The sequence below is a fragment of the Oratosquilla oratoria genome, chromosome 12 (assembly GCF_046742065.1).
Source record: "Oratosquilla oratoria isolate Oo_2021 chromosome 12, ASM4674206v1, whole genome shotgun sequence".
NCBI lineage: Eukaryota > Metazoa > Arthropoda > Malacostraca > Stomatopoda > Squillidae > Oratosquilla > Oratosquilla oratoria.
In genome coordinates this window covers 68,285,378-68,311,220 of record NC_134788.1, presented here as the reverse complement: position 1 = coordinate 68,311,220, position 25,843 = coordinate 68,285,378, and the positions used below count along the sequence as shown (strand labels likewise).

Below are 25,843 nucleotides of genomic sequence, written 5' to 3'. Positions count from 1 at the left end.
GTTTGTTAACACGCAGCGTCTTTGTTCACACATTTTTTGACCTTTGGGATCGAGGATGACTTTCACGACAAAAATCAGAAATCGGCGTGATGATCACCGCTTCCGGCCCTACTCGGTGGACGTCCGTTTCCACAGGATCTCTTCCACTGAGCTGGAGGAACGGAGAATCAGGAAAGGTGCCAGGGAGTTCTTTAAGAAGCTCGAAGAATCCAGATTCCAGGATCAGAACAGCAGGACCCAGAACTCGAAGAACGGGGTCAAAAAGCCAAATCACTTTGAAGGATTCCGGCGATGGCTTCGACAGCACGACCCGAGGTTCCACAGCTGTAATGGTTGCATGCCAACAGCCGTTTTCTTGCAGAACTGGAAACCCAATGAAGTCAGGGTTTCGAAGACCCATCAAGACTGTCAAGACTGGAAGGGCTTTACAGATGACCGTAAGAATGACACATGGAGTCTTAATTAATTATCTTGAGGAGGGCCAGTGGGACTGTGACGAGCCTGCTTTGTGTTGATGTTTTCAATTTGGCTATTTGTTGATCTACGAGTTGTAAAGAAATTAAGCTTGAATTGTGTCAGAGAAGTCTAGTTCAAGTCATGACTAGCCTAATGACCAAGATCTTAATCAGTTCCATACAATCAGTTCCTACAATCAGCTCCTATTAGATCATAGCTACTTGCTGGAGACTCCTTCATATTTTGAAGTTCAGTATGCTGTGTTCCGAAATCAAAATATTTTTACATTGCCTGTTTGCCAGGTCTATTGCAACAAGCCTCCTCATTTATCCGGGACTGAGACACAAATAATACTAGCTTAGACCTTTCCCATGGTTCACGAACATTTTCGTGGTTGATTTAGTACTCTAGGGTTTCGTCAGCATCAAAAGACCGCTTTTCTAAAAGCATTCACTCGGCATCAATCATAATAGACTACATGAAGGTCATAATTTATGGGAAATTCAGGTGAATATCGCATAATTCAACAGTTATCTGTTACATGCTGTATATCAAACACACAAGATTCTTGGCTTTCAAACAACGTCTCATTTCTAAAAAAAAATGTGGTAGGAAGGTCTACATGCACTCCAAAATAGTGTAGGGCGTGTGTGTGTGTGTGTGTGTGTGTGTGTGAGTGTATTCAACTTGGTCTCTGGATCACGTGTTGGACTCGTGATCGACAGCTATTTCCCTCCCGGAAGAGAGCTCAGAGCTCGTATGACCGATCTATGGGTAATGCTATGACCTTACACCCACACACACCCACACCCAATTCCCCGCCCACGAGAGTCAGAGTAACGACCCGAAGCGCAGCGTTACCGAAATAATTTCGGCCCTGGGCAGGATTCGAACCAAGTACTACGAGCACCACCATGCTGGTAGCCCAGCACTCTACCAACCACGCCATGGTGATGGTGTGTGTGTGTGTGTGTGTGTGTGTGTGTGTGTATTCACCTCGGATCTGCTGCAGTCTCTGTCGAGACAGCCAGACACCACCCTACGGCTGTGAGCTCAGAGCTCATTATTTGCCGATCTCTGGGTAGGTCTGAGACCACTCACACACCACACACCGGGACAGCAAGGTCACAACTCCTTGACTAACGTCCCGTACCTACTCACTGCTAGGTGAACAGGGGTTACACGTGAAAGGAGACAAACCCAACCTATCTCCGCCCGGCCGGGGAATCGAACCCCGGTTCTCTGGCTTGTGAGGCCAGTGCTTTACCAATCCGCCACCGAGTCGTGTGTGTGTGTGTGTGTGTGTCACAACAATATAAATGATAAAAAGAAGGAGAGAAATTAAGAGACATAGAAAGTCAGGCAGAGAGAAATAGAACCGCAAGAAAGTCAGAATGGGAAGAGAGATGTACGTGAAGGAGGGGAGGGGGAGAAAGAAAGAAAGAAAGAAAAAATGTCATAGAGAAAAAAGGAGAGATAACGTAAAAGTTGGCAAGTGAACGATGTTGATTTGAAAATAAAGTTGAGGGTGCGGATGATGGTGATGGTGATGGTGATGGTGATGGTGATGGTGAGGGTAAGGGTGATATTAAAAATGGGGGTGATGGTAATGTTGATAATGAAAGTTAGGGTGAAAGTAAGGATGATAGTGTAAGTGAGGGTGAGGATAAGTTATGATACGCGGGTATGAGGATAAGGGTGAGGGTCCCGGTGAGAGTAAAAAGAGGTTGAGGATGAGGGTGAAGGCAAGGGCGAGTGTGAGGGCGAGGGTGAGATTGAGTGTGAGAATGAGGGCGAGGATAAATGTTAAGGTGAGGATGAGTTTGAGGCTGGGGCTGAAAGTAAAGGTGAGAGTGAGGATGAGGAAGGGTGTGAGGATAAGGATAAGGGTTCGATTGAGGGTTATAGTGAGAGTGAGAATGAGGATGAGGATCCAAGTTAGGATGAGGATGAAGGTGAGAGTGATATTGAGGGTGAGAGTGAAGATGAGGATTTGAGTTAGGCTGAGGATGATGGTGAGGGTGAGAGTGACAGTGAGAGTGAAAGCGAGGATGCTCTTGATGGTGATGGTGGTGATGATGATGATGATGATGATGATGATGATGATGATGATGATGATGATGATGATGATGATGATGATGATGATGATGATGATGATGACGATGACGACGACGATGACGATGATGATGACGATGACGATGACGATGACGATGATGATGATGATTGTGAGAGTGAACATGAAGGCAAAAAGATGGTGAGTGTGAGAGTGCGAGATTGAACATGAAGGTAAAGTGATAGCGAGTGATGGTGAGTGTGAGGGTGAATGTGGGAGTCAACATGAAGAGGTAAAGTGAACATAGTGATGATGAGGGTAACAAGAAGAAGGAGTGAATGTGAGCAGAGCCAAGGTTGAGTAGAAAGTAAAGGAAGGAAAGCTAGCTGGGCTGATTGAGTGGTCGCTCGAGAGGTCAAGAACGTGATCAGGAAGTAACTGACAGGAACACGACAATGCCTTTCAGAGGAGTTCCACGAATCTAGACGAAGACTACAACTACAGGAGGAGGATCTCCATCATTCTTTTTTATTATCTGTATCATGTAGTTCTATTCCTGTTCTAAGCCACTTTTCTTTTTTACTAAGAAATGCTTTTCTGCAACGATAACTTTTCCTCCATCTTGCATTGAAGTCCCTAATTAGGCTTTGTCTTTTATTTTCTGGTATAGTTTTTGTGTGTCCATATGTCTGCTGCTGGTGGTTTATCACTATCTGGTCAATGGCACTTTCTAAAGTGGAAGTTGTTCTTATATTGTTTAAATATTCGGTCACAACACCATCTTTCCTGGTTGCATTCATGCCTGAAAATAACGAAAAGACTCAGGCACTTTAATATTGCGAAATAATCGTGTAAAAAAAAAAAAAAAAAATTCTCTGACCACATAAAGTTTCTGATATTGTGATGGGTGACTATTATAAAATTTAATTTGATTATATTCTATTTCGTTGGCCTATAATGTCTTCTCTGGGTTATCTATCAACAATATTTGCTCTCACACAGCTACAGCACACTATGATCATTAATTCACTAAAAGAAATAACATCAAAATAGACTGTGCCAGTTGTATTTACCGAAAAACCGAGTTCACCTGTAGAAGTGTGTTCACAGTAATCAGCTGTTGTTGACATATGAAAGAAAACGATACACAAGCAGCAGCTCGAGCAGGACGGACTTCGGAGGTTTTTATAAAAATGCCGTTTTTATGTTATTTTGCGGAAGATTGCAACTCAAGAACGTTGGATTACATTGATGAATATGCAAGTTAGCTTCTTTCTGATTGATTTCTGATTCATTTCCGTCAATTGCATTATTTCATCAGTTTTGCGAAAAAATGTATATTATTTAATTAATCAATCAGAAACGAGTTTTAGAGATGCAGATGTAATAATTGAGCTCTAATGTTACTATCAACCTTTTTCGAGAGTTATTCACAAGCACGCTTTGAATTCTTGGGGAACATAAATATAACGTAATTATTTTCTTTATTTTTTCCATCCACCTGACGCATTATTTTCAAGTCGTATACACTTACACAAGTATTTCACTTGGTACACAATAGACACGAGTAGAATTTGGTAAAGATTGTCACATCGACTTTTGCTCTTATATGATAGGCGAGTGAAGAGTGATAGGCGAGTGAATAATGTACTCTTTATTGATGAGTGACGCCTACTGGCGACTAGCGTGGGTACAGTGGGTAGGCACGGTAGTGGTGCCTGCCTGGAGCCCAACTTATCCTACATCCCCCTCCCAAGACAATTAAATGTACCATATGGTATATAACAAAACTAGCAATGTTAAGTGTTCACAATTCCGAGAAAACAATATGTTCAACACAAAAGCAAAAGTGAGGGATATCTACTGTTCCTTCGTGAGAGGAACACACACACACACACACACACACACACACACACACACACACACACACACACACACACACACACACACACACACACACACACACACACATACACACACGCACACACACCAGGCAATCAGTCACAATCGTCGGTTGCATAATCTCGCAGCCACATCGGCTTCCTTGAGCTCCTTTTAGGGCGGCTATGAGGCGTGTTGGATGACGGCGGATTGGACGTCTGTGGTGCTGGTGACGGTGACAGCGTTTCTTGTAAACTGGTGTCCGCAGCGACCCGCAGGTGCCTGCGGTTGCGTAAGGTAATGCGTCCACTCCCATCCAACTTGACAGAGTATTGGCGGAATGGTAGGACCTCTGTGACCACGCCTCGCCTGTCCCACAACTTACTGGCCTGGTCCTGTATCAGCACTTGGGTGCCAATCGATAATGTGGGAAGAGTCTTAGGTGTCCCTTGGCTGATCATCCAAGCTTCCTGTTGCCTCGCCGCCTCGATTTCCCTTGCGCGTAGCGCCTGCTGCCAGTGCACATCCACCTTGTAGTGCTGCTTGTGCACCGGTATCCCATCTCGTAGCTGTCTGCCCATGGCTAGCTGCGCTGGTGACTTGTCCACCCCGCGCAGAGGTGTGTTGTGATACTGCAGTAGGGCTACTGATACCTTATCAGCATCCAGGCTGCCGCCCGGACCTGTGTTGTCTCGGAGCAGTCTCTTGGCGGACTTCACAGCTGTTTCTGCCCTCCCGTTTGACTGAGGGAAGTGAGCGGACGAGATCCGTCTCTCTACACCCCATTTTCTGAAGAAGGCACGCATCTCTTCACTGGTGAGGTTTGTCCCTCCGTCTGTAGAAATAGACACGGGCGCACCCCACCTGTGGAAGAACTGCCGGAACACTGATGCTAACTTGTTTGACGTGGCTCCACTTGGGAAGTGTGCTAACTCCATCCACCCGGTGAGCCTGTCGGCGTATGCCATATGCATTCTCTCGTCAAGTTGGAACAGGTCTGCCACGGTGTGCTGGAACGGGTATTCAGGCGTAGGGTTGAAGGCAAAGGGTTCCGCGGCTTGTGAAGGCGAGTGAGTGTTGCAGGTGGCACAAGCATCCCGATGTTGTTGCAGGTCGCCCTCCATGCCAGGCCAATATACCGATTGCCTCGCCCTTCGTAACATTCCGTCTAGGCCTTGGTGACCCGCGTGGAGATTACTTGCAATGCGTCGTCGTAGAACTTCCGGGATCACTAATCGCACGGCGCCTTGGTCGTATGTGTACGTCACCAACCCGTGTGACACTGCCAACCTCTCCCTGACGGCATAGTACTGCCGAAGGCTGGTCAACTCTTGTGCTCGGTGAGGATGCCAATCGCCTGCTGTCACCTTAGCCACTAGTAGCTGGTAGTCTGGATCATCTGCAGCTGCCCGCACCACCGCTGCATTATCGAGTACGATAGAGTCAGCGACATCGAGCGCGGCAACTGCTGCTGCTGCCACAGCGGCCTCCATGTCATTTGAATCCTCTTCGTCCCCAGCCTCTGGTGGTGCACAGAGCGCAGGATAGCGGGACAAAAAGTCTGCTGCACAGTTCCGCTTCCCGGGCAGGTATTTGATCTGAAATCGGTAAGGAAGGGTTTTTTCCTTCAAGGAGAATAACCTTGGGTTCACTATGTCTTTCAGCGCCCTGTCCCCAAGAAGCTTGACTAGCGGGCGATGATCAGTGACGATCAGGAGGTTGGGGCATCCGAGCAGGAACAGGCGGGCCTTACGGAGACACCAAGCGACCGCCAACGCCTCCCCCTCTACCGGGGCGTAACCCGCCTCCGCAGGTGTGAGGTGGCGGCTGCCACAAAGTGCGAGGCGCCACCCACTCTTGCAGCAGAATGGACTCTCTCATCGGGCACTGACAATGCTGCTGCAGCACCACAAACCCGATGCCCACCTTACTCCAATCGGTAATCACCGCTGTGGGCTTGTTCTTATCGTAATAGGTTAGGCCCTCCTTAGCAAGGCTACAGATAACCTCCTTTGCCTGCTGGAATTTCTCTTGCAGATTTCCATCCCAGTACACCTTCCTGCCTTGAGGTTTCCGTAGCAGCTCACGAAACGGCTCCATAATTGGTGCAGTAGCGAGGAAAGGTGCCATTTGATTGACGAACCCATGCCAGGAGCGAACGTCCGTCAGTGATGGCTCCGCAGGCATACTGAAGTTCCTGATGGCAGCCAGTCTTTCGTCTGTCGGCTTGTAGGCGTCCCACCCGACATGAAACCCGACGAAGTCCACCTCTCTCCTTCCGAACTTGAACTTCTCGGGTTTGAGGGTCACTCCTTTCGTGGCGCAGGTTTCAAGGAAGTTATACGTATGCCAGAATGCGTCCTCAACGCTAGCGTCAAACAGTAGGGTGTCGTCAACACACTTCACTTTTCTCTGAATCCCTGCAATGGCCTCGTCAAACCTTCGAGTGTAAGCGTCGGGGGCGGCACAGTGACCCATGGGGGTCCTGCAGTATCTGTAACGGCCCCAGGGTGTGATGAAGGTTGTGAGTTTCATACTGGCTTCCTGAAGCTCGACCTGGTGAAAGCCCCAATGTGCGTCCGCGATGGTCTTGTATGTGTGGCGCGGGATGCCGGATACCATGTCAAATGGTGTAGGGGTGTGATGGGTCTCCCTTCTGCATGCAGCGTTGAGCTTTTGGTAATCAATGGTGCGCCTAGGTTGACCTGACTTCTTAGCCACAACTACCATTCTCGCGCACCACTCCGTGGCCTCCCCCACAGGCACTGGCTCTATAATTCCCATCCTGACGTCGTCGTCGAGTTGCATCTTCACCTCTGCCTCCCAGTGTCTAGGTACCGAGGCCGGTGTGTGACATGCGTAGGGCTTGGCGTCTGGAAGCAGGTGGATGGTGTGCGGTTCACCCGCCATTGTTGGAAGGGGACTTCTGTCTGTGTTAAATGTAGATCCCGAAAAATGACAGAGGAGCCATTCCTCCAATCTGGACACGTTTTCTTCAAGGGGGGGAAACGGAGGGGAGGATGGGCGTGGGTGCATGGTGTCAGCTGACTGCGTGGCAGCGTCGCCAACGCCGCCAATAGCCGCTCCTGCGACGACAGTGTGATGAGGGAAGGTCTCATGCACCAGTCCCAACTCCCTGCACGCCTGTAGCGATATGTAGCACTGTGTGGCTGTCTTCACCACAAAAATCTCCTGCAGTGTCGACTTGTCACCATACTGCAGTCGACAGGGAAAAGAGCCCAGAGGTTGCAGCTTGACGTTCGCCACATCTCGCAGTCCTCCCCGATGTGTCAGCGATGCTACCTTGACGCCCAATGAAGTCAGTAACTCCAACCCAGCCACACACACCTGAGCTCCCGTGTCAGGTACTGCCTGGATTTTTGCGGATTTGTTCTTCCCTTTCGCATGACTGACCGTCACCCAGATGCGTGGTTGACTTCGAGCTGCGCCTGCAGCTGCAATCACGATGCCAGACGCTTCCAGATCTTCAGCTGCCGCAGCTGCTGCTGGTTCCACTTTACTCCTGCACATTTTCTGCACGTGCCCAACTCTACCGCAGCTGTGGCAGGCTAGTGTCTCCGCGTAACACAGCCCTCTGCCTTGCTTGTGTTTTAAACCACAGTTGCCACAGCGTTTCAAAACCTGCTGCTGTTGGCGGGCTGCCTGCGGCATGCGAGTGGGTTGTTGGTGGCGGGCTCCAGCCACCTGAGGGTAGGAATCTGCTTGCGCGTCTGGCAGCGGCGTCACCCCAGCCACCGCGGCCAGATTTTCCCGCCCGAAACTCCCGCCCAATGTGTTATGGCGGGCGTCCTTTTGTGCCGCCTCGAAGGCAACACAGAACCTGCGTAACGAATCCACATCATTGAAGGATTCACACTGACGAAATACTTCCTCTTTCAACCCCACACTATGTAACCCACACACTAGCTTACGGAGGAGCATGTACTCAGAAAGCCTACACTGACACTGGGGACACGAAAACTCGCAATCCGCCGCACACTGTGTGGAACGAGTAAAGTAATCACTTATGGACTCACTGGGTTCTTGCACCGCCGAGAAGAACTTGAGCCACTCCGCCGCCTGGTTGGACGCCTGCACGGCCATGCACCCAATAGCATCCAGTGCTCCTTGGATGGAGAGAGCCTCCCATTGCTGCGTGGTGAATCTAGAGTCCAAAGAGCGTTGTAGGGTCGGCGTGCAGAGGAGACGGATATGAAGGACCGCCTCAGCAGGTGCAAAGTCGCTGAGGGTCAGCCAGTACTCCATGGAGCGCCTCCAGGATCGGAAAGCTGCCGTGGACATACCTACGTCACATTTCTCGGGTGCTGAGGACCGAGGAGCCGATGAGTGGTGTCTGGGCTGTGCCGCTACCTGGCGTTGCAGGGCTGTGATGGCTTCCGACTGTGCTAAGAGAAGCCGATGAGCTTGCCCCAGGGCTGCGGATGCTTGAGGGGACCCACGGCTGGACCGTGGGGTCTGAGCAGGTAGCCGAAGACGACGTCCGGCCATGTTGAGTGCGTAGGTCGTGAACCGGTCACTGCGCCATATATGATAGGCGAGTGAAGAGTGATAGGCGAGTGAATAGTGTACTCTTTATTGATGAGTGACGCCTACTGGCGACTAGCGTGGGTACAGTGGGTAGGCACGGTAGTGGTGCCTGCCTGGAGCCCAACTTATCCTACAGCTCTCAAGTAAGGGGCATAGATATCTGACCCCTGTGCGCCGCGCCGCGCCGTCCTGGAAAACTTGCAGCCGCCACCTTCTGACTCGACGGAATTGGCACCACTCGTCTTATTTATTTATTTTTTTCTCACTGCAGGTTAAGGACCTGCGTATTTACTTCCATTATCACCTAACGGTGTGAATGTCATCGTTCCAATATGAATATTTCATCAGATTAATTTGACCACAAACATGAATTCAAAGAACAAGAGCCCAGGGGAGCTTTTATAGAAAGTCCAGATGGGCTTGATGTAAAGTGTACAAGTTTCTGATTAACTGTACCTTGCACGGCGCCGTGCACACGCGACTGACACCGCATCAGCAGATCCACGTTCGAATTTCGGCGGCTATCTTCTTTTGCTTGCTCTAACACTTGTTTGCGTCGTGGTGGCTGAGTGGTTAGAGGCACTGCGTCCCGATGGTCCTACGTTCGAAACCCTTGAGGTGCCATTCCATTTTCTAGCATAGCTCGCCTTGGTAGTGGTCACCGGAACTCTCGTTTTTAGAACTGATATCTGTTGCCAAATTCATCTGATAAAGGTATTCGTATCAAAATGCATTATGTTCCCTCTGTCAAATAACAGTGCAAATAAGAACGCGGGTGCCTGACTTAGAGTGAGGTGAAATATACGAAAAATAAACGTGATCGCATTTCCACTGAGGCTGGTCAGGGGAAAGTGACATGACGTCACCATTCTTCTGGGCTCATTTTTCTATTGAGTACAGGAGTATTAACCATAATGTTGTCAAAAAGAGGAGAAAACGTCACAAAGCTGATAATTTCAGCACTGTGTGCTGGTTTGATGTGTGTCTAGTTGTGTGGCTGGCTGGCTGGTTGGTTGTGTGGCTGGCTGTGTTGTGTGGTTGTCAGGCTGGGTGACTGGATAGCTGTGTGACTGGCTGGCTGTCTGGGTTACTGTGTGGCTGTCTGGCTGGCTGTGTAGCCTTGTGGCTTTCTGGTTAGGGGTGTGGCTGAGTGGCTGGCTGCTTGGTTGTGTGGCTGGCTGCTTGGTTGCGTGGCTGGCTGGCTGTTTGTTGCTGTGGTGCTGGCTTGCTGTCTGTGTGGCTGGCTGACTGGCTATGTGATGTGTCTGTGTGGCTGGCTATTTGTGTGAGTGTGTGGCTCTCTGGCTGTGTGTCTAGTTGGCTTGCTGTCTGTGTGGCTGTGCAGCTCTATGGCCGGCTGGGTGTCTTTGTGGCTGGGTGTCTGTGTGGCTGGGTGTCTGTGTGGCTGGGTGCCTGTGTGGCTGACTGGCTAAGTGGCTGGGTGGCTGGGTGGCTGGGTGACTGTCAGGCTGGGTGTGCGGCTATGTTACTGGCTGGTTGTCTGGTTGTGTGGCTGTCTGGGTGGCTGTACAGCTATATGGCTGGCTGGCTGGCTTTATAGCTGGTTGGTTGGCTGGCTGTGTGGCTGGCCTAGCTGGCTGTTTGACTGTTTGATTGAATGGCTTTCTTTGTAGCTGTTTAGCTGTGTGGCTGGTTGTCTGGCTGTTTGTCTTGGCGATTGGCTAGCTGGCTGTATAACTGTGTACCTGGCTTACTGGTTGTGTGGCTGGCAGACTGCCTGTCTGGCACGCCGGCTGATTGTTATGCTGGCTGTCTGGTAGGTTGGAAGGCTGGCAGCATGGTATGCTGGCTGACTGGCTATCATGCTGGCTCGTCTTCTGGCTGGCTGGCTCACTGGCTGGCTCACTGGCTGGCTAGTTGGTATGGTGGCTGGCTTGATGGCGGCTGGCGGGCTGGTATTATCCAGGCTGGCATGCTGGCTCGGTGGCTGGAGGGATGACATGTTAAATGACTGGCTGGCTTCCTGGCTGGCGTGCTGGCTTGTTTGCTCGCTGTCAGGCTGACAGGGTGGCATGCTGGTTGGTTGACTGGCTGGGTCGGATGCTGGCTGGAGGCTGGCTGTCATGGTGGCTGGATGGCTGACTGGCCAACATGCAGGATGGCTGACTGGTTTTAATATACGGATAATTATGTGTCATTGTTTGTCGGCTACATCCAACCAGGGTACGCTTATTCTTTGATTTGCAGGACTCATACCTGAACGGACCTTAATTAACCTTTAGGGGAGAACCCGGAGTGATTGTTCGTTGCCTCATATATCGAAGCTATGAAAATGTACATACATACATACATATACCAAGGCTTTTTCCCCCTTACCAGGGAGGTAGCCAAAAAGGAAAAGGCATAAAATCATTCCCACCCATTCCATCCCTGAAAACACTCCACACCCCTCCACCCTCCCTCCCATCTTAGCACCTCCTAGATGACGGGTCATCCTTGCACCCTGTCCACTGCCCTGGATCAGAAGCAGCGTCGCAAGACACAGCACATCCACAGTAAGGCCGCTTCATTAAATCGGCGACCCCCCTCTCCGTCCCCCCATATAAAGGAGAAGACGGGGAGAAATCCCTTCGGGCTGCGTCAAAATTTTGCTCACACACACTACCTCACCCCCCATCCCCCCGTCCATTCCACCTCATGCATCACAACATCATCCATATACAACCATTCTCCATTCACCCCTGTCTTCTGTCCTCTCCCGTCCTTCCTCAACAGACATTCCCCTCTTCCCCAAAGCCCCCTTCACCCCATCCATCCATCTCACCCTAGGACTTCCCCTCATGTTCACTCCCTCCACATCTGCCTTCCATGCCTCCTTTACTAGTCTTTCTTCACTCATTCTTTTCATGTGTCCAAACCATCCTAATACTCTTTCATCAACCCTATCTCCCAACTTCCTCTCCACCCCTGTTCTCCTCCTCACTTCCTCATTTCTCACTCTATCTAGCCTAGTAACCCCCATCATACTTCTCAGACACCTCATCTCAAACACATTCAAGCTCCTTCTCTCTTCCTCTCTTATGTTTCATGTTTCTGCTCCATACAGTGCTGTTGGCACAGTCACTCCTTCATACAGTCTCCTCTTAGCTTCCATTCCCAAATTTCTATTCCTCATTACACTTTTTAATCCACCAAGGCATTTACTCGCTTCTCTCAATCTACATTCTACCTCCACCTTTACTCCAACTTTTCCTGCTACATTTGCACCCAAGTATCTAAAACTATCCACTTCCTCCAGTTGCTCTCCCTTAATGCTCACTTCCAGATTACTGCCACTTTCACCCCTTGTACATCTCATCACCTTACTTTTAACCACAGTTATCTTCAGCTTTCTTCTATCACACACTCTCCCAAACTCTGTCACCAACTTCCTCAGTCCCTCCTCCGATCCTGCCACAAGCGCAGTGTCGTCTGCAAACAACAGCTGGCTCACCTCCCACTTTTCTCCATTTTCTTTAACCATCTCCATTCCCTGACCCACCACCCTTCCATTTACCTCTCGCACTAGCCCATCCATGTATAAGTTGAACAGCCAGGGCGACATAACGCATCCTTGACGAAGTCCCACCTTTACCTCAAACCACTCCCTCCCTCCATTTCTAATCCTGACACAAGCTCTACTACTCTCATAAAAACTCTTGACAGCTCCCAGAAGCTTTCCTCCTATCCCGTATATCCTCATATCCTCCCACAGTGCCTTCCTGTCTACCCTGTCGTAAGCCTTTTCCAGATCCATAAAGGCCCAGAAAACATCCTTCCCCTTTCCTATAGCTTTCTCACATATCTGTCTTACCACAAAAATCTGATCTACACAACCTCTACCTGTCCTAGATCCACACTGTTCCTCACCAATTACTCCCTCTGTTCCTCTCCTAATCCTCTCAATCAAGATCCTCCCATAAGCCTTCCCAACTACACTTAACAAGTTAATCCCTCTGAAACTACTACATTCACACTTGTCCCCCTTTCCCTTGTAAAGTGGAACTATACAGGCACTCCTCCAGTCCTCTGGCACTCTACCCTCACTCCAGCAAACATTAAATAACCTCACCAACCAGTCCACCATCACTGTACCTCCTTTTTAAGACATTCTGCATGGCATCCATCCAGATCAGGTGCCTTACCTGCTTTCATCATCTTAACTGCTGCCTTCACTTCATCCTTCCTTATTTCTCCTCCATTTTCCTCACTCCTCACTCTCATTTTCTTAGCATTTCCCACTGCAGCTATCTTTCCCTCCCTATCCTCCTTCACATTTAGCAACTCCTTAAAATATTCTGCCTATCTTCCCCTTACCGCCTTCTCCTCCATTATCATCTCTCCATCTGCACCTTTTACCTTTTCTTCTCTACTTGATTCGCCTCCTCTTCCTCTCTTAATTTCTTTCCAAAACATCTTTTTATTACTTTCAAAATTTTCTGTCATACTCTTACCCCATTTTACATCTGCTCTCCTCTTTGCCTCCTTTACCTTTTGCTTTACTTCTCTTTTCTTTTCTTTGTACCTCTCATATGACTCCCTCGTCCTATTTTGTAACCAATCTGTGAAAGCTCGCTTCTTCTCCTCTACAACCTTATTTGTTTCCTCATCCCACCATTCACTACCCTTCCTTCTATTTCCTCCTGTCCTTTTGGTTCCACACACCATCTTTGCACACTTTGTGACTCCCTCCTTGAACCATCCCCATTCCTCCTCCACACCCAGCTCTACTCTATCCTTCACTCCCTCCCACTCCTCCTTCAGCTTCTTCTTGTATTCCTTCTCCTTTTCCTCTTCATTTAAAGAGTTCACTCTAAGCACCTCCCTACATTTTGTCCCTTTCCTCTTTCTCCATCTGTCCTCCACTCTCAACTTACCTTCCACCAGAAAATGATCTGATATTCCCCCACCCTCTCCCCTTAGCACATGTACATCCTTAACTCTTCCTATCATAATCCTATTTACCACTACATAGTCCATTAAAGCTCTATCTATCACCCTTCCCTCCACCACCCTATCCCATGTGTACTTATGCTTGACTTTCTTCCGAAACACTGTATTTGCTATCATCAACTCTCTTTCTAGACACATTTCCACCATCAACTCTCCACTACGATTCTTTCCTGGAACTCCACATTTCCCAACCACTCCATCAATTGGACCCTTTCCTACCCCAGCATTAAGGTCTCCCAGTACTATTACATTTACACTTCTCCCTAAACCCTCTATGCACTCATTTAAATCTATCCCCGTCTGGGGTATTGGCTGCTTGTAATTGTGGCAAAGTAGCATGTAGTCGATACTTTAGGGTCTATATGGGGCGCCCCTACGGACCAGAGTCACACATCATTTTGTCTATGATAGAGGAAAACTCTGTTCATAGAGAAATGATGACACTTTCATACTACGACTGTCCCTCCGTTATGCTGTCCCCCAACCCCTTGTTGCTGTCCTGTACCATTTCTCTGAGTATTCTTTTTCTGTGGTGGGGGAATTCCCTGTGGTGGGGGTAAAGAATACTGCCACCAAGTATTCCCACTTGGATCGTAAGAGGCGAGAAGAAAGGGACGGGGATTGGGACTAGGCATCCTTCACCTTGTAGCCCCACAGGGCACATTACTAAAAGTAAAAGCATGAAAATGTAGAAAGACATTTATAACACACAACTAATACCACTTTCTGGTCTGACTGTGGTATTAGTTATGTGCTTATATATATATATATATATATATATATATATATACATATACATATATATATATATATATATATATATATATACATATATGTATATATATATATACATATATATATGTATATATATTATATATGTATGTGTGTGTGTGTGTATATATATATACATATATATATATGTATATATATATTATATATATATATATATATTTATACACACACACACACACAGTCACACACACACACACACACACACACACACACCACACACACCACACACACACACACACACACACACACACACACACACACACACACATACACACACACACACACACACACACACACACACACACACACACACACACACACACACACACACACACACAAATACACACACACACACACAAACATATATATATATATATATATATATATAAATATACATATATATATATATATATATATATATATATATATATATATATATAATATAAATATAATATTCATCTCGACTCTAACATGTACATCATGTCTAATAAAACTAATGAAAAAATACAGTATACTGTAATCAACAAAGACGAATTTTGTGTGGTGTGCCCAGGTCGGAGATGAGAGTATTTGATTGAGGTTGTCGGGTCCCCAAAGTCCCATTCACACCATTACGAACGACTCGAGCGAGTTCGTTTGAGTAGAAACGACTTCGTTTACGATTTCTTATATTTCGAATCTCCTTTGCGTTACATGACGAACTGAGAAAAGTTTGAAGCTATACGAATATTAGACACATTGTTGAATAGTCCCAAGTGAAGTCTAAAATAGTGTAGGCGAAGTCGTCCTGCACCTTTTTAGATTCATAACATTTAACCCATTCAACTCCGATGACAAGATGTCTTGTCATTTGGTCAAATAAAACAAAAAATCATAATAAAACAACAAAATGTTTGATGATCAAACAGCACCAGAAAAATATGACGTCGTCAGTCCTCCTCGAGGAGGACTGATGACGTCATATTTTTCTGGTGCTGTTTGATCATCAAACATTTTGTTGTTTTATTATGATTTTTTGTTTTATTTGACCAAATGACAAGACATCTTGTCATCGGAGTTGAATGGGTTAACGCTATACTATAAGGTACGTTAGCGGGGGTGGTGAGGGTGAGCCAGAAAACCTCTCCACTGCGCAGGTAGATGATGACGTCAACGTAAATATCGAGACCAGCGTTCCGCGGGTCGAGAGCTGTCAGTCACTCACATACCAGTGTGTGGAGCGAAGCTCCATCTTCTGATTAAAGGGGTAGCTAAGGCAGACAAGTAACATAAAAAAGCATGTAAAGCATTTTCGTAACTTTTCTGGCTGTCATATCTCAGATACTGATAATTTGAGGATAAGAAAGTGATACTGAGTAATTTCAGTATTATGTGAACATCATAGTGTAATTTTTAAGTCTACCATACATACAGATGGTTTTCTTTAAAGTTTACATTTTGTTTCACCTCTCACTCTCTCCCTCTCTGAATTTCCTATGACGTCACGGTGGAGGTGCGCGGAGGGGGGGTGGTGCTCAACGTACCTTATTGTGCATAAAAGTGGCAGTCTGCCGAACAAATTGACTAGATAAACACCATATGAGGACGGAGCCTTTATTTGTACGACGTTTCGCTTATTACAGCTTTTTCAAGTACAAGTTGAGATACAAATGCTTAGAAGCAGCAATCATTCAAGGAACGAACACTATTGAACAAAACAGGGGCATGTTTAACATATCTCCTCACATTTTTCCCCTAATACCCATGGCCAGCAAAATATTAAATATTTAAACCACCCTTTGTGGACATTTCGCTCCTCACGACGTTTGGGTCTTCAGCAATTTCTCCCCTTTCCCAGGTCCAATCCCCCACCCTCCTCCTCCTCCTCCTCTTCCTTCCCCCCCCCCCCCTTTTTCTCTCCCCGTTCCCTCCTTTCCCCTTATTTAATCTCAAGCATTTGTATCTCAACTTGTACTTGAAAAAGCTGTAATAAGCGAAACGTCGTACAAATAAAGGCTCCGTCCTCATATGGTGTGTACCTTATTGTATTCGTTTTACCTTGGGATTTTGATGCGACGTGACGTCATAACGTCGGCATCAGAGCACGGGAAGATTTTTCGGTCCTTGTGTGTGGTCATCGCAAATAAAACAATAAATGTGAAGCAAGACGTCGACATAGAAAACCAAAATCGACGGGATTTTGCCTAATGTGAAGATGGAAATCGACGGCATTTTTGCCTAGTGTGTACGTGAAAATCGACGGTAATTTTGCTTAGTGTGAAGATGATAATTGACGGCATTTTTGCCCTGTGTGAAGGACAAAATCGATGGTATTTTTGTTTTGTGTGCAGATAGTAATCAACGGTATTTAAGTCTAGTGTGAAGATGGAAGCCGACGGCAGTTTTGCTTAGTGTGAACATGGAAATCAACGGTATTTTTGCCCAGTGTGTAGATGGAAATCGACGGCATTTTTGCCCTGTATGAAGGAAGAAATCGATAGCTTTTTTGTCCAGTGTGAAGATGAAAATCGACGATATTTTTGCTTAGTGTCAAGATAATAATCGACGGTATTTTTGCTTAGTGTGAAGATGGAAATCCACAGCAGTTTTGCCTAGTGTGAACATTGAAATCAACGGTATTTTTGCCTAGTGTGTAGATGGAAATCGACGGCAGTTTTGCCCTGTGTGAAGATGGAAATCGACGGTATTTTGGGCTAGAGTAAAGATGGAAATCGACAGTGTTTTTCCCTAGTTTGAAGATGGAAATCGACGGTGTTTTTGCTTAGTTTAAGACGACGTGATAGGGAAATCAAGATGTCATGGTATCAGGGAGCGAAATATTAAAGTCAGGACGTGGCCTTACGTAACACTGAACGAAACATTCTGAGAAAACGTATAGAGAAAAATGTTTTAAGAATATAGAAAAGACGATGAATTTTGACAATTGTGTTATTAAAACTGAGCGAAACATTCTGAGAAAATCCTAGTAAATACATGTAGAGAGAAACGTTTTAAGAATACAGAAAAGACGATGAATCTTGACAATTGTGTTGAACGAAACATTGGGAATTTTTTCAAACACGTGGAAAGAAAGATGTTTTAAAAATATAGAAAATATGATGGATTTTGATACGACGTGACGTCATAACGTCGGCATCAGAGCGCGGGAAAAAATTTCAGTCGTTGTGTATGGTCATCGCGCGTAGGCAACTTTTTCCTTGACTTTTGGCGATGAAGACATATTTCTGTATTTTGAGGACCAAAAACTCGATGGAGATAATCAGGAAACTTCATATATATACATATACATACAAAAATAGCGTTTTCTATCGACGTCCCGAAAATAACGATGGATTTGCAAGTCTGCACCTAGATGCTACGCAAGTTTGACGACAATTATTAAAAGATCAAACTATTTGTAACGAAAATTCCCTTAACGATAAGAAATATAAAACAATGAAAATAATAATATATATTTTGGGATCCGGCGAATTCACCGACAACAATTCATCGATATAAACAATTCATCGAAAAATAAAAAAATATTCTAATTTGAAATATATAACTAGGTTGTGTTTTCATCCTTTATTTAGCATACTTTTACCTTTAATAATGAAATAATTACTTTCATAACCTTTATGGATGAAGAATTTCTTTTTGTAGTACAGTATTTATCAAGAATAGTTGAAATTCTTTGACAACTATTGAAAATGACAAATTAGCTTAAAGTAAACTTAGAACTATAAATTGGTTTACTTAAAAATATAAAGCTAGGTTATTACTTAGTGATAGATATGTTAACATGGTCGGTGAAATGGCAAATGAATTTCAATATCTCTAAGTGTAGCGTGTAACGTAGGGCTACACAACCCCGAAAATAGATACAGCTTAGATAACACATTTTTAGAAAAATCTGAGTGCGAGAGGGACTTTGGAATACTGGTGAGTCCGGACCTTAAAATCAGGAGGAAGTGCATTAGCGCCAGAAATAAAGCTAACAGTACAGTAGGCTTCATTGCTAACACGGTAACGAATAGAAGTGCAGTGGTAATTATTAAACTCTATCTAGCGATAGTTAAACCCATCCTTGACTATGCGGTACAGTTTTGGTCTCCGTCCTACAGAATGGACATCAATTCACTAGAATCAGTACAGAGAAGAATGACCAAAATGATACATGGACTCGGAAATTTGCCTTACGAAGAGAGGCTTAGGCACCTAAACTTACACTCTCTGGAAAGACGCAGAGTGCGGGTTGATCTAATAGAAGTGTTCAAGTGGATCGAAGGCTATAACAAGGGTGTTGCAAACAAGGTCATCATAATAAAACAACAGGGTAGGACTCATAGTAATGGGCATAAACTGGACAAATTTAGATTTAAGAAGGAAATAGACAAGAATTGGTTTACTAATAGGGCGTTCGATGAATGGAATAAACTTAGTAACCATGTAGTAAGCGCTGAAACTATCAATTGTTTTTAAAAAACGATTAAACAACTTTATGGATGGGGATGACAGGTGGTGATGGATACGGAGCTGCCTAGTGTAGGCCTTATGGTCTCTTGCAGTCTCCTTTATTCTTATGCTCTTATGTTCAATCATATCACTGGGCAAATCGACATTTCTCAGATACATCAGTCACCCCTGTAATTTGACTCTAGTACGTTTTCTTTCACAGTAGATGATGAGAAAAGACGGAAATTAGAACTACGGACAAAGGACAACACTGGCGAAGCCTTAAGTTGCACTCTTTCATCTATTTGTTTTTGAAGAGCTTGTTTTCGTGGCTGTGTATTTTACAAGCTAAACAGGTGTGTCTTTGTTGAATCCGTAAGTGAAATCATATAGTGGTAAAGTAGCTTAGTGAATGTGTTGTGTGTTTACTTTTTGCATTCACTTACCGTTTGGAAGTGTAATTGGCATTCTGAACAAGGGGTAAATGTGCAGGTATTTATCAAGATGTGTGCCAGTCTGGCACCTGCAATTACCTATATTGTCGGTTAGCTCATATAATTCTGAGTGTTTTTAACCCCAGATATAAGTACTGCAAACTAAAAGTGGTGTCAATAGTTGTGAAAATTGAGATGAGTGGACACCTTCATATTTAAACAAGGCCAAGGGGTTAGGTTAGGTCAGGTCAGGTCAGGTCCTTTCAGGTCTCACTGCTGCAATTCCTGACTCTATCTCTTATCATTAAGTATTTTAAAACCCATATATAAGTATTACAAAGTAATAGTAATATTGGTAGCAATTTTTAGAAAATTGAGACTGGCAAATATTTTGGTATATCTTGAAGATATTCGCTAGTCTCAAAGCTGCAAACTTTATCACTGGCTAGCTCTTATCATTGTGAGTATTGTGAGCTCAAATTAATATTAACATTGGTAGTGATTAAAAAAAAGTTAGGACTGGCAAGCATCCTTATGCTTATCAATGTGTGTATCTTATTTGCTTACGTTGTTCTTATATTCTTATAATTAGGGGATGGGCCTCCATTCAGTCTTCCTTGGTAGGAAAATGAAAAATTCATAAAGTTCATTCAGAATTCAGTGTGCACTAATGATATTCTTGTGAGTAAATTTATTTTTTCTTGATATTCATTCCACACATCCACGCCATGTCAATCAGAAGTTATTGCATTGTAATATGAGCAATTATACCTCCCCTTATGCAGTCTTGCATACATAATGGATGTAGGTCATGCGACCTATATGTCCAGATCACTTTCAGCTTGAGTAGGTCAGGCCTCTGATTTGTGTCCTCCGTGTCCTCCCCAATTGACTTTGACCAGGTGTGTCCACCAGTATAAGACTTTCCTCAAAATTAAGTTTTGTCTCCTGGTTGACCCAAAATTGATCAAGTCTCCTTTTGCATTGTATGACAGTAGAAGCCCAATTTAAGGTCTTCTCTTTTTCCACATTCAGGGGATGGAGAGGGGGTGTCACCAATTAAGTGAAGCAGCTTTGCCATGGACGTACTGTGTCTTGCTGCATTGCTTTTGACCCAGAACAGTGGGAGGGATAGAAGGATGACCTATCATTCATAATGAACTGAAATGAGAGGGAGGAAAGAGTGGTAGATTGGAGTGAAATGGATGGGAGTGGGTGTGAACATTTTGACTTAGCTACTTCCTTTATAAGGGAGGAAAAAGCCCTTGGTGTGTGTGTATTTACCTAGTTGTATTTTATGGGAAGAGGAGCTATGCTCGTGGGGTCCCGTCTTCATATCTCATTTTATCTAAACTATTTTTAAATTCATGTATTGTTTTTGCACACACCACTTTCTCATCTAACTTGTTCCAACTGTTTATTACTCTGTGAGGAAAGCTGTTCTTTTTCAAGTCTCTTCTATAGCTGTCTTTTTTTATTTTCTTTCCGTGTCCTCTTGTATTTCTGTCATCCCATTTTATCAGATTTTCTCTATCAGTAATTTCTATGCCTTTCATTATTCTGTAAATAGCTATCAAATCTCCTCTCTCTCTTCTTTGCACTAGTGTCTGTAGTTCAAGTTTTTCTAGTCTCTCTTCATATGATAGTTTTGAGAGTGTTGGTGCCAGTTTTGTAATTGCTCTTTGTATTCTTTCAAGTTTTTTTGTACATTTTTTTGTACTTGGTGACCATATTGTTGCTGCATATTCCAATCTTGGTCTTATCAGGGTGATTAGGATTTTCATCACCATTTCTTCATCCAGGTATGTAAATGCAACTTTGATTGCTCTTATTAAATTATAAGTTTCTCCAAAAATCTTATTTATATGTTTCTCAGGTGACATATTATTCATAACAATGACTCCCAGGTCCTTCTCATTCTCTACTTTTTTTATTCCTTCTTCTCCCAATTTATATGCTCCTGTTATTCTATTTTTGCTTTTTCCAAATTCCATTATACTACACTTTTTTGTATTGGACTCCATCTCCCACTTCCTACTCCATTCCTGTACTATATTTAGATCTCTCTGTAGTGATTCACAATCTTCTTCAGTTTTCACTCTTTTCAGTAGTTTTGCATCATCTGCAAAGAAGCTCATATAGCTTTCAATTCCTTCATCCATATCATTAATATATATAGCAAACATTATTGGGGCCAGAACTGTTCCCTGCGGAACACCGCTTATTACTTCATCCCATTTTGAGTGTTGGTTTCTTATCACTACTCTCATTTTTCTTTCTTTCAAAAAGCCTTTCATCCAATTTAGTAGTTTTCCCTGTATTCCTCCTTCAGTTTCTAATTTCTTAAGCAACTTCTTATGTGGTACTTTGTCAAAAGCTTTCTTTAGGTCTAGAAATGCACAGTCCGCCCATCCATCTCTTTCTTGTATTATATATATTAGCCTTGAATAGAAACATATTAAATTGGTGACGCATGATCGTCCTTGTCTGAATCCAAATTGTCTTGGATTTAACACTTTGTTTTTTTCTAAATATTTTACCCATCTACTTTTGATAATTCTTTCACAAATTTTTGCTATTGTACTTGTTAGAGAGTCTGGTCTATAGTTTGTAGGTTCTTCTTTATTTCCTCCTATATATATAGGTACTATGTTTGCTTTTTTCCAGTTCATTCCTGCATTCTTTCAGAATCCAGTTTGCTATATCATCTGGTCCATGCGATTTTCTGACATCAAGATTACTCAAGTGTGTCAATATTTCATTCTTTGTTACTTTTATTTCTTCCATAGGGGGGACTTTCTCTTTCCATTCATTCTCTTCAGGTTGTATGTTCTCCCTTGTAAACACTGATTTAAAATGTTTGTTCATAATTTCCGCCATTTCCATTTCCTCAGTGTATTCAACTCCCCCTTGTCTTAATTTCTCCAAGTCTTGTTTGTTTTTCAGTTTATTGTTTACAAATCTGTAGAATAGTTTTGGTTGATCTTTACACTTTTCTATGACATCTTTTTCATATTTTCTCTTTTCCTCTCTGCACGTTTGTACATATTCATTTCTATAACTGGTATATATTTTCCATTTTTCAGGTCTTCTGTCTTTTTTCCATCTGGTCCAGGCTTTGTCTCTTTTGTCTTTTAACTCCCTACAACTTTTGTTGTACCAGCATTTTACATATTCTTTTTCTTGTTTTTGTCTTGGGACATACTTTTCCACTCCTTTTTTGTAAATTTTTGTCAAAATATTCCATTTCTCTTCCACTGTTGTTTCTTCTTTGTATATTTCTTCCCAGTTTTCTTGTTGAAAGAATTCTCTTATTTTAACAAAGTTTGTTTTTTCATACATCATTCTTTCTTTTCTATATTGCTCATTTCTTTTCATATATTTTTCTTCATTAAGTTCCAGTTCAATCAATATGTGGTCACTTTTACTTATTGGTGTTTTATATTCAATCTTGTCCGCTATTCTAGGTTCAGATGTAATTATTAAGTCTAGTCTCGATGGTTCTTCTTCATTTCTATACCTGGTGTTCTCCTGTATCCATTGTGTCATTGTATGGTCAGTAATTATCTCAAGTAGAGCGTTTCCCCATGAGCCGTCTCCACCCTTTACTGTCATTTCTTCCCAGCAGATTTCTTTGCAATTAAAGTCACCCATTATAACTATTCTTCCTCCATCTTCCATTATTTTATTTAATGTTATCTTTGTGTCCTCTAACATAGTTTTATGTTCACTCTCCTCCCATGAGGCTGTTTTCGGAGGCACATAATTTATCACAGATTTTCTGCTCTTCTTATCTCTGTCTTCCACTTCTATCATAATCATCTCTACTGTATTCTTTCCATATATGACACCCTTCACGTTTATATCCTTCTTAGTCAGGAACATAACTCCACCCCCTTGCTCTTTTTCTCTGTTTCTAATCCAATAATTGCATGCATCATGTCCTACACTGTTTCTACAATTCCCATTATGTCCGGTACTTTTTCTTTCAGATAATCATTCAGCTCATTCAATCCAGTTATTAAGGGGGTACGCGACACCTGGGGGGGTGAATTTGGTCAAGATATGGCATTTTTCAAAACTGTTCAAAATGTTCGTATACCACTTAGAAATAAATCCCGACAAATAATTTTCCAGCCGCGCGCAATTTAAAGGTCCTGGGTGAGGATTAAAGGGACAGATTTAAAGGCGCAACCCACACTAGAAGGAGGCGTGCCACTTAGGACCTTCAGGCGCAGCGAATAACGTTGAAATTTGATTGAATTTACACTCGCCCAGTGTATCAACGGCCAATACGATTGTGGAGGGGAAGGGAGGAAGGTGGAGGGAGAATATTTCGCCAACTTTGTGCGAAACTAAGCGTTAGTTACCGGCTAACTCTGAAAAGGGAAGTACGCATGTCTCATGAGCTCTCATTGCAATCTATTACTTTAGCTAGTACATATTACTCTTTAGTACTGTCATCATGGGTAGCAAAAAGAACAAAAGAACATCACAATTACAAAAAACAGCAGTTAAAGATGGCATGCAGTCAAAGACGACTAAAGATCTCACCACCTCTCACTCCACCACCGCCCTCACCTGCACCTCTGTGACGGTGACAGAGGTAAAGGACAACATTAGACTAAACAATTCAAAGAGGAAGATTAAATCCAAAGAAGAAAGCAAGAGGAAAAAGATCAAGGCTATACAGGAAGAAGAAAGAAGAAGGGACATCATATGATGCTGGAGGGGGTGCCCTACCAACATAGATTGGCGAGGGGAATCTGATGAGGAAAGAGAAGGTGCCCACTACTGGAAAATAAACCTCTTTCCAATGATTTAGATACCCTGAAGACCCCCAGCAGAGAGGTTTCATATGAAGAAACCGCCAAAGGTGCAAAAAAGCAAATTATATGATGTTGTCGTCTGTGCGTCGTCACTACTGTGACACACTTATACTTTAGTTTTTCAGTATTTAAAGTACTTATAATTAAAATATGTTGATAATTTTTACTGTACTTATTATATAATAAGAATTAAGCCATGAAAAAATCAGTCAAATTGGTGAAACTATAAGCAAGTTACAGATATATTCATATTTCAAGTTGCCATATCTCCGTTCGATATTTTTCTACTTTTTTTAATCATAAAAAATCTAATATACATTAGATTTAAATGAAACTTACAGGGAATATTACTTTTAGTAACTGCTAGGGCCGATCGTTCGAATATTTTAAATAGGATGAAAGAGTTCGGAGTAATAATGGAAACAAGAGCAAAAAAATTGTATTTTTCACGATTTTTGCCAGCCATTAAAATTGAAATGCCTGTATGCAAAAGTATAAAGGAAATTGTTCAACTTCTCAATGACCGGCCCTAGGTGTGCCTACTGACTAATCATAGCCAAAATATAAAACAAATTGGTCCACGTATTATGGTGCTGTGCACTTTTAAATGTTGCTACTGGTATACGTACATGTGTACATGTGTACATATGTACATGTGTACATACATCATTCTGCTTCACCTAAAATGTAAGCAATATGGATACCTATTTACCTGAGAAGTTTCAGCTCTTTACTCTAAATATTTTAGAAAATGACCTCCAGGTGTCGCGTACCCCCTTAATCCATCTATATTTGTGTAAGACACTCTTAGTTTTCTGTCACTTCCATTGTGTTCTCTGTTTCCCTTTTGTTTTTCTCTTGTATGTCGAACTGCCTTAGTTTCATATTCACTACTCTCCAATAGAATCTCTCTTTTTCTGACTCCGTTCTGCTCTCGTTTTTTTTCTTAGCTTCAAGTCTTTTCTGCTTTTCTTCCTCTCTTTCCTCTTTATTCATTTCCCTTTTTATCCATACCTTTTTATATTGTTCACTTGTTGCTAGTTTCCCTGTTTTGGATAAGATATTCTCTGCCGTCGTTTGTGACCTGAATTTAATCTTAATTGGTCTGGTCTTATCTGTACTATACTTTCCGAGCCTGAATTTTTCCTCAATTTCCTTCATAATTTCTGGTTCATCTTCCTGAACTAATTTTAGTAAACTGCTTACTTTTTCATTTTCCTCATTGGTTCTTGAGGTTCTATCTGGGTTATGTTTCTCTTCCATTCCTAATATAATTATACATTTCTTTTTGTCAGCTAAGTCTCTTACTATATTCTCCTTCTGTCTCATCACTTTAATAACTGAGTCTTCAGTTTGTTCTCTCATTTGCTGTTTAATTATATCAGTAAATGCAACTTTACTGTTTTCTTTTATCGACTTCCATCCCTCTCTGTTTTCTTTACTATTCCTCTTCAATTCCTCAT

At 43.5% G+C, this 25,843-nt stretch overlaps 2 protein-coding genes across 3 annotated transcripts in view; one reads left to right on the top strand and one right to left on the bottom strand.

The window, feature by feature from the left end:
- Window positions 1-639: 639 nt before the first annotated feature.
- LOC143030490 (uncharacterized) lies at window positions 640-8,899 on the bottom strand. Its single transcript, XM_076193640.1, has 4 exons — window positions 6,167-8,899; window positions 4,515-5,988; window positions 3,136-3,311; window positions 640-714 (listed from the first exon to the last, which is right to left on the bottom strand). Exons 1-4 carry the CDS (start codon window positions 8,897-8,899, stop codon window positions 640-642), a joined length of 4,458 nt encoding a protein of 1,485 aa, XP_076049755.1.
- Window positions 8,900-19,357: 10,458 nt separating this feature from the next.
- LOC143031976 (uncharacterized) overlaps window positions 19,358-25,843 on the top strand; it is a 36,796-nt gene continuing 30,310 nt past the window's right edge. The window contains exon 1 of one of the 2 annotated variants that reach the window (XM_076196395.1): window positions 19,358-19,492. The gene's annotated coding sequence lies outside the window, so the exon portion shown is untranslated. The remainder of the gene's footprint in view (window positions 19,493-25,843) is intronic. The other variant, XM_076196396.1, reaches the window with a different exon arrangement.

What these genes read in the sequence shown, in the direction of transcription:
- LOC143030490 (XM_076193640.1), bottom strand. Translation starts at nt 8,899, where the DNA reads ATGGCCGGACGTCGTCTTCGGCTACCTGCTCAGACCCCACGGTCCAGC. An exon ending in GCCCCGGTAGAGGGGGAGGC is followed by an intron (nt 5,989 to 6,166) that starts GTTGGCGGTCGC and finishes TACCGATTTCAG; the next exon opens with ATCAAATACCTGCCCGGGAA. An exon ending in AGATTATGCAACCGACGATT is followed by an intron (nt 3,312 to 4,514) that starts GTGACTGATTGC and finishes CGTTATTTTCAG; the next exon opens with GCATGAATGCAACCAGGAAA.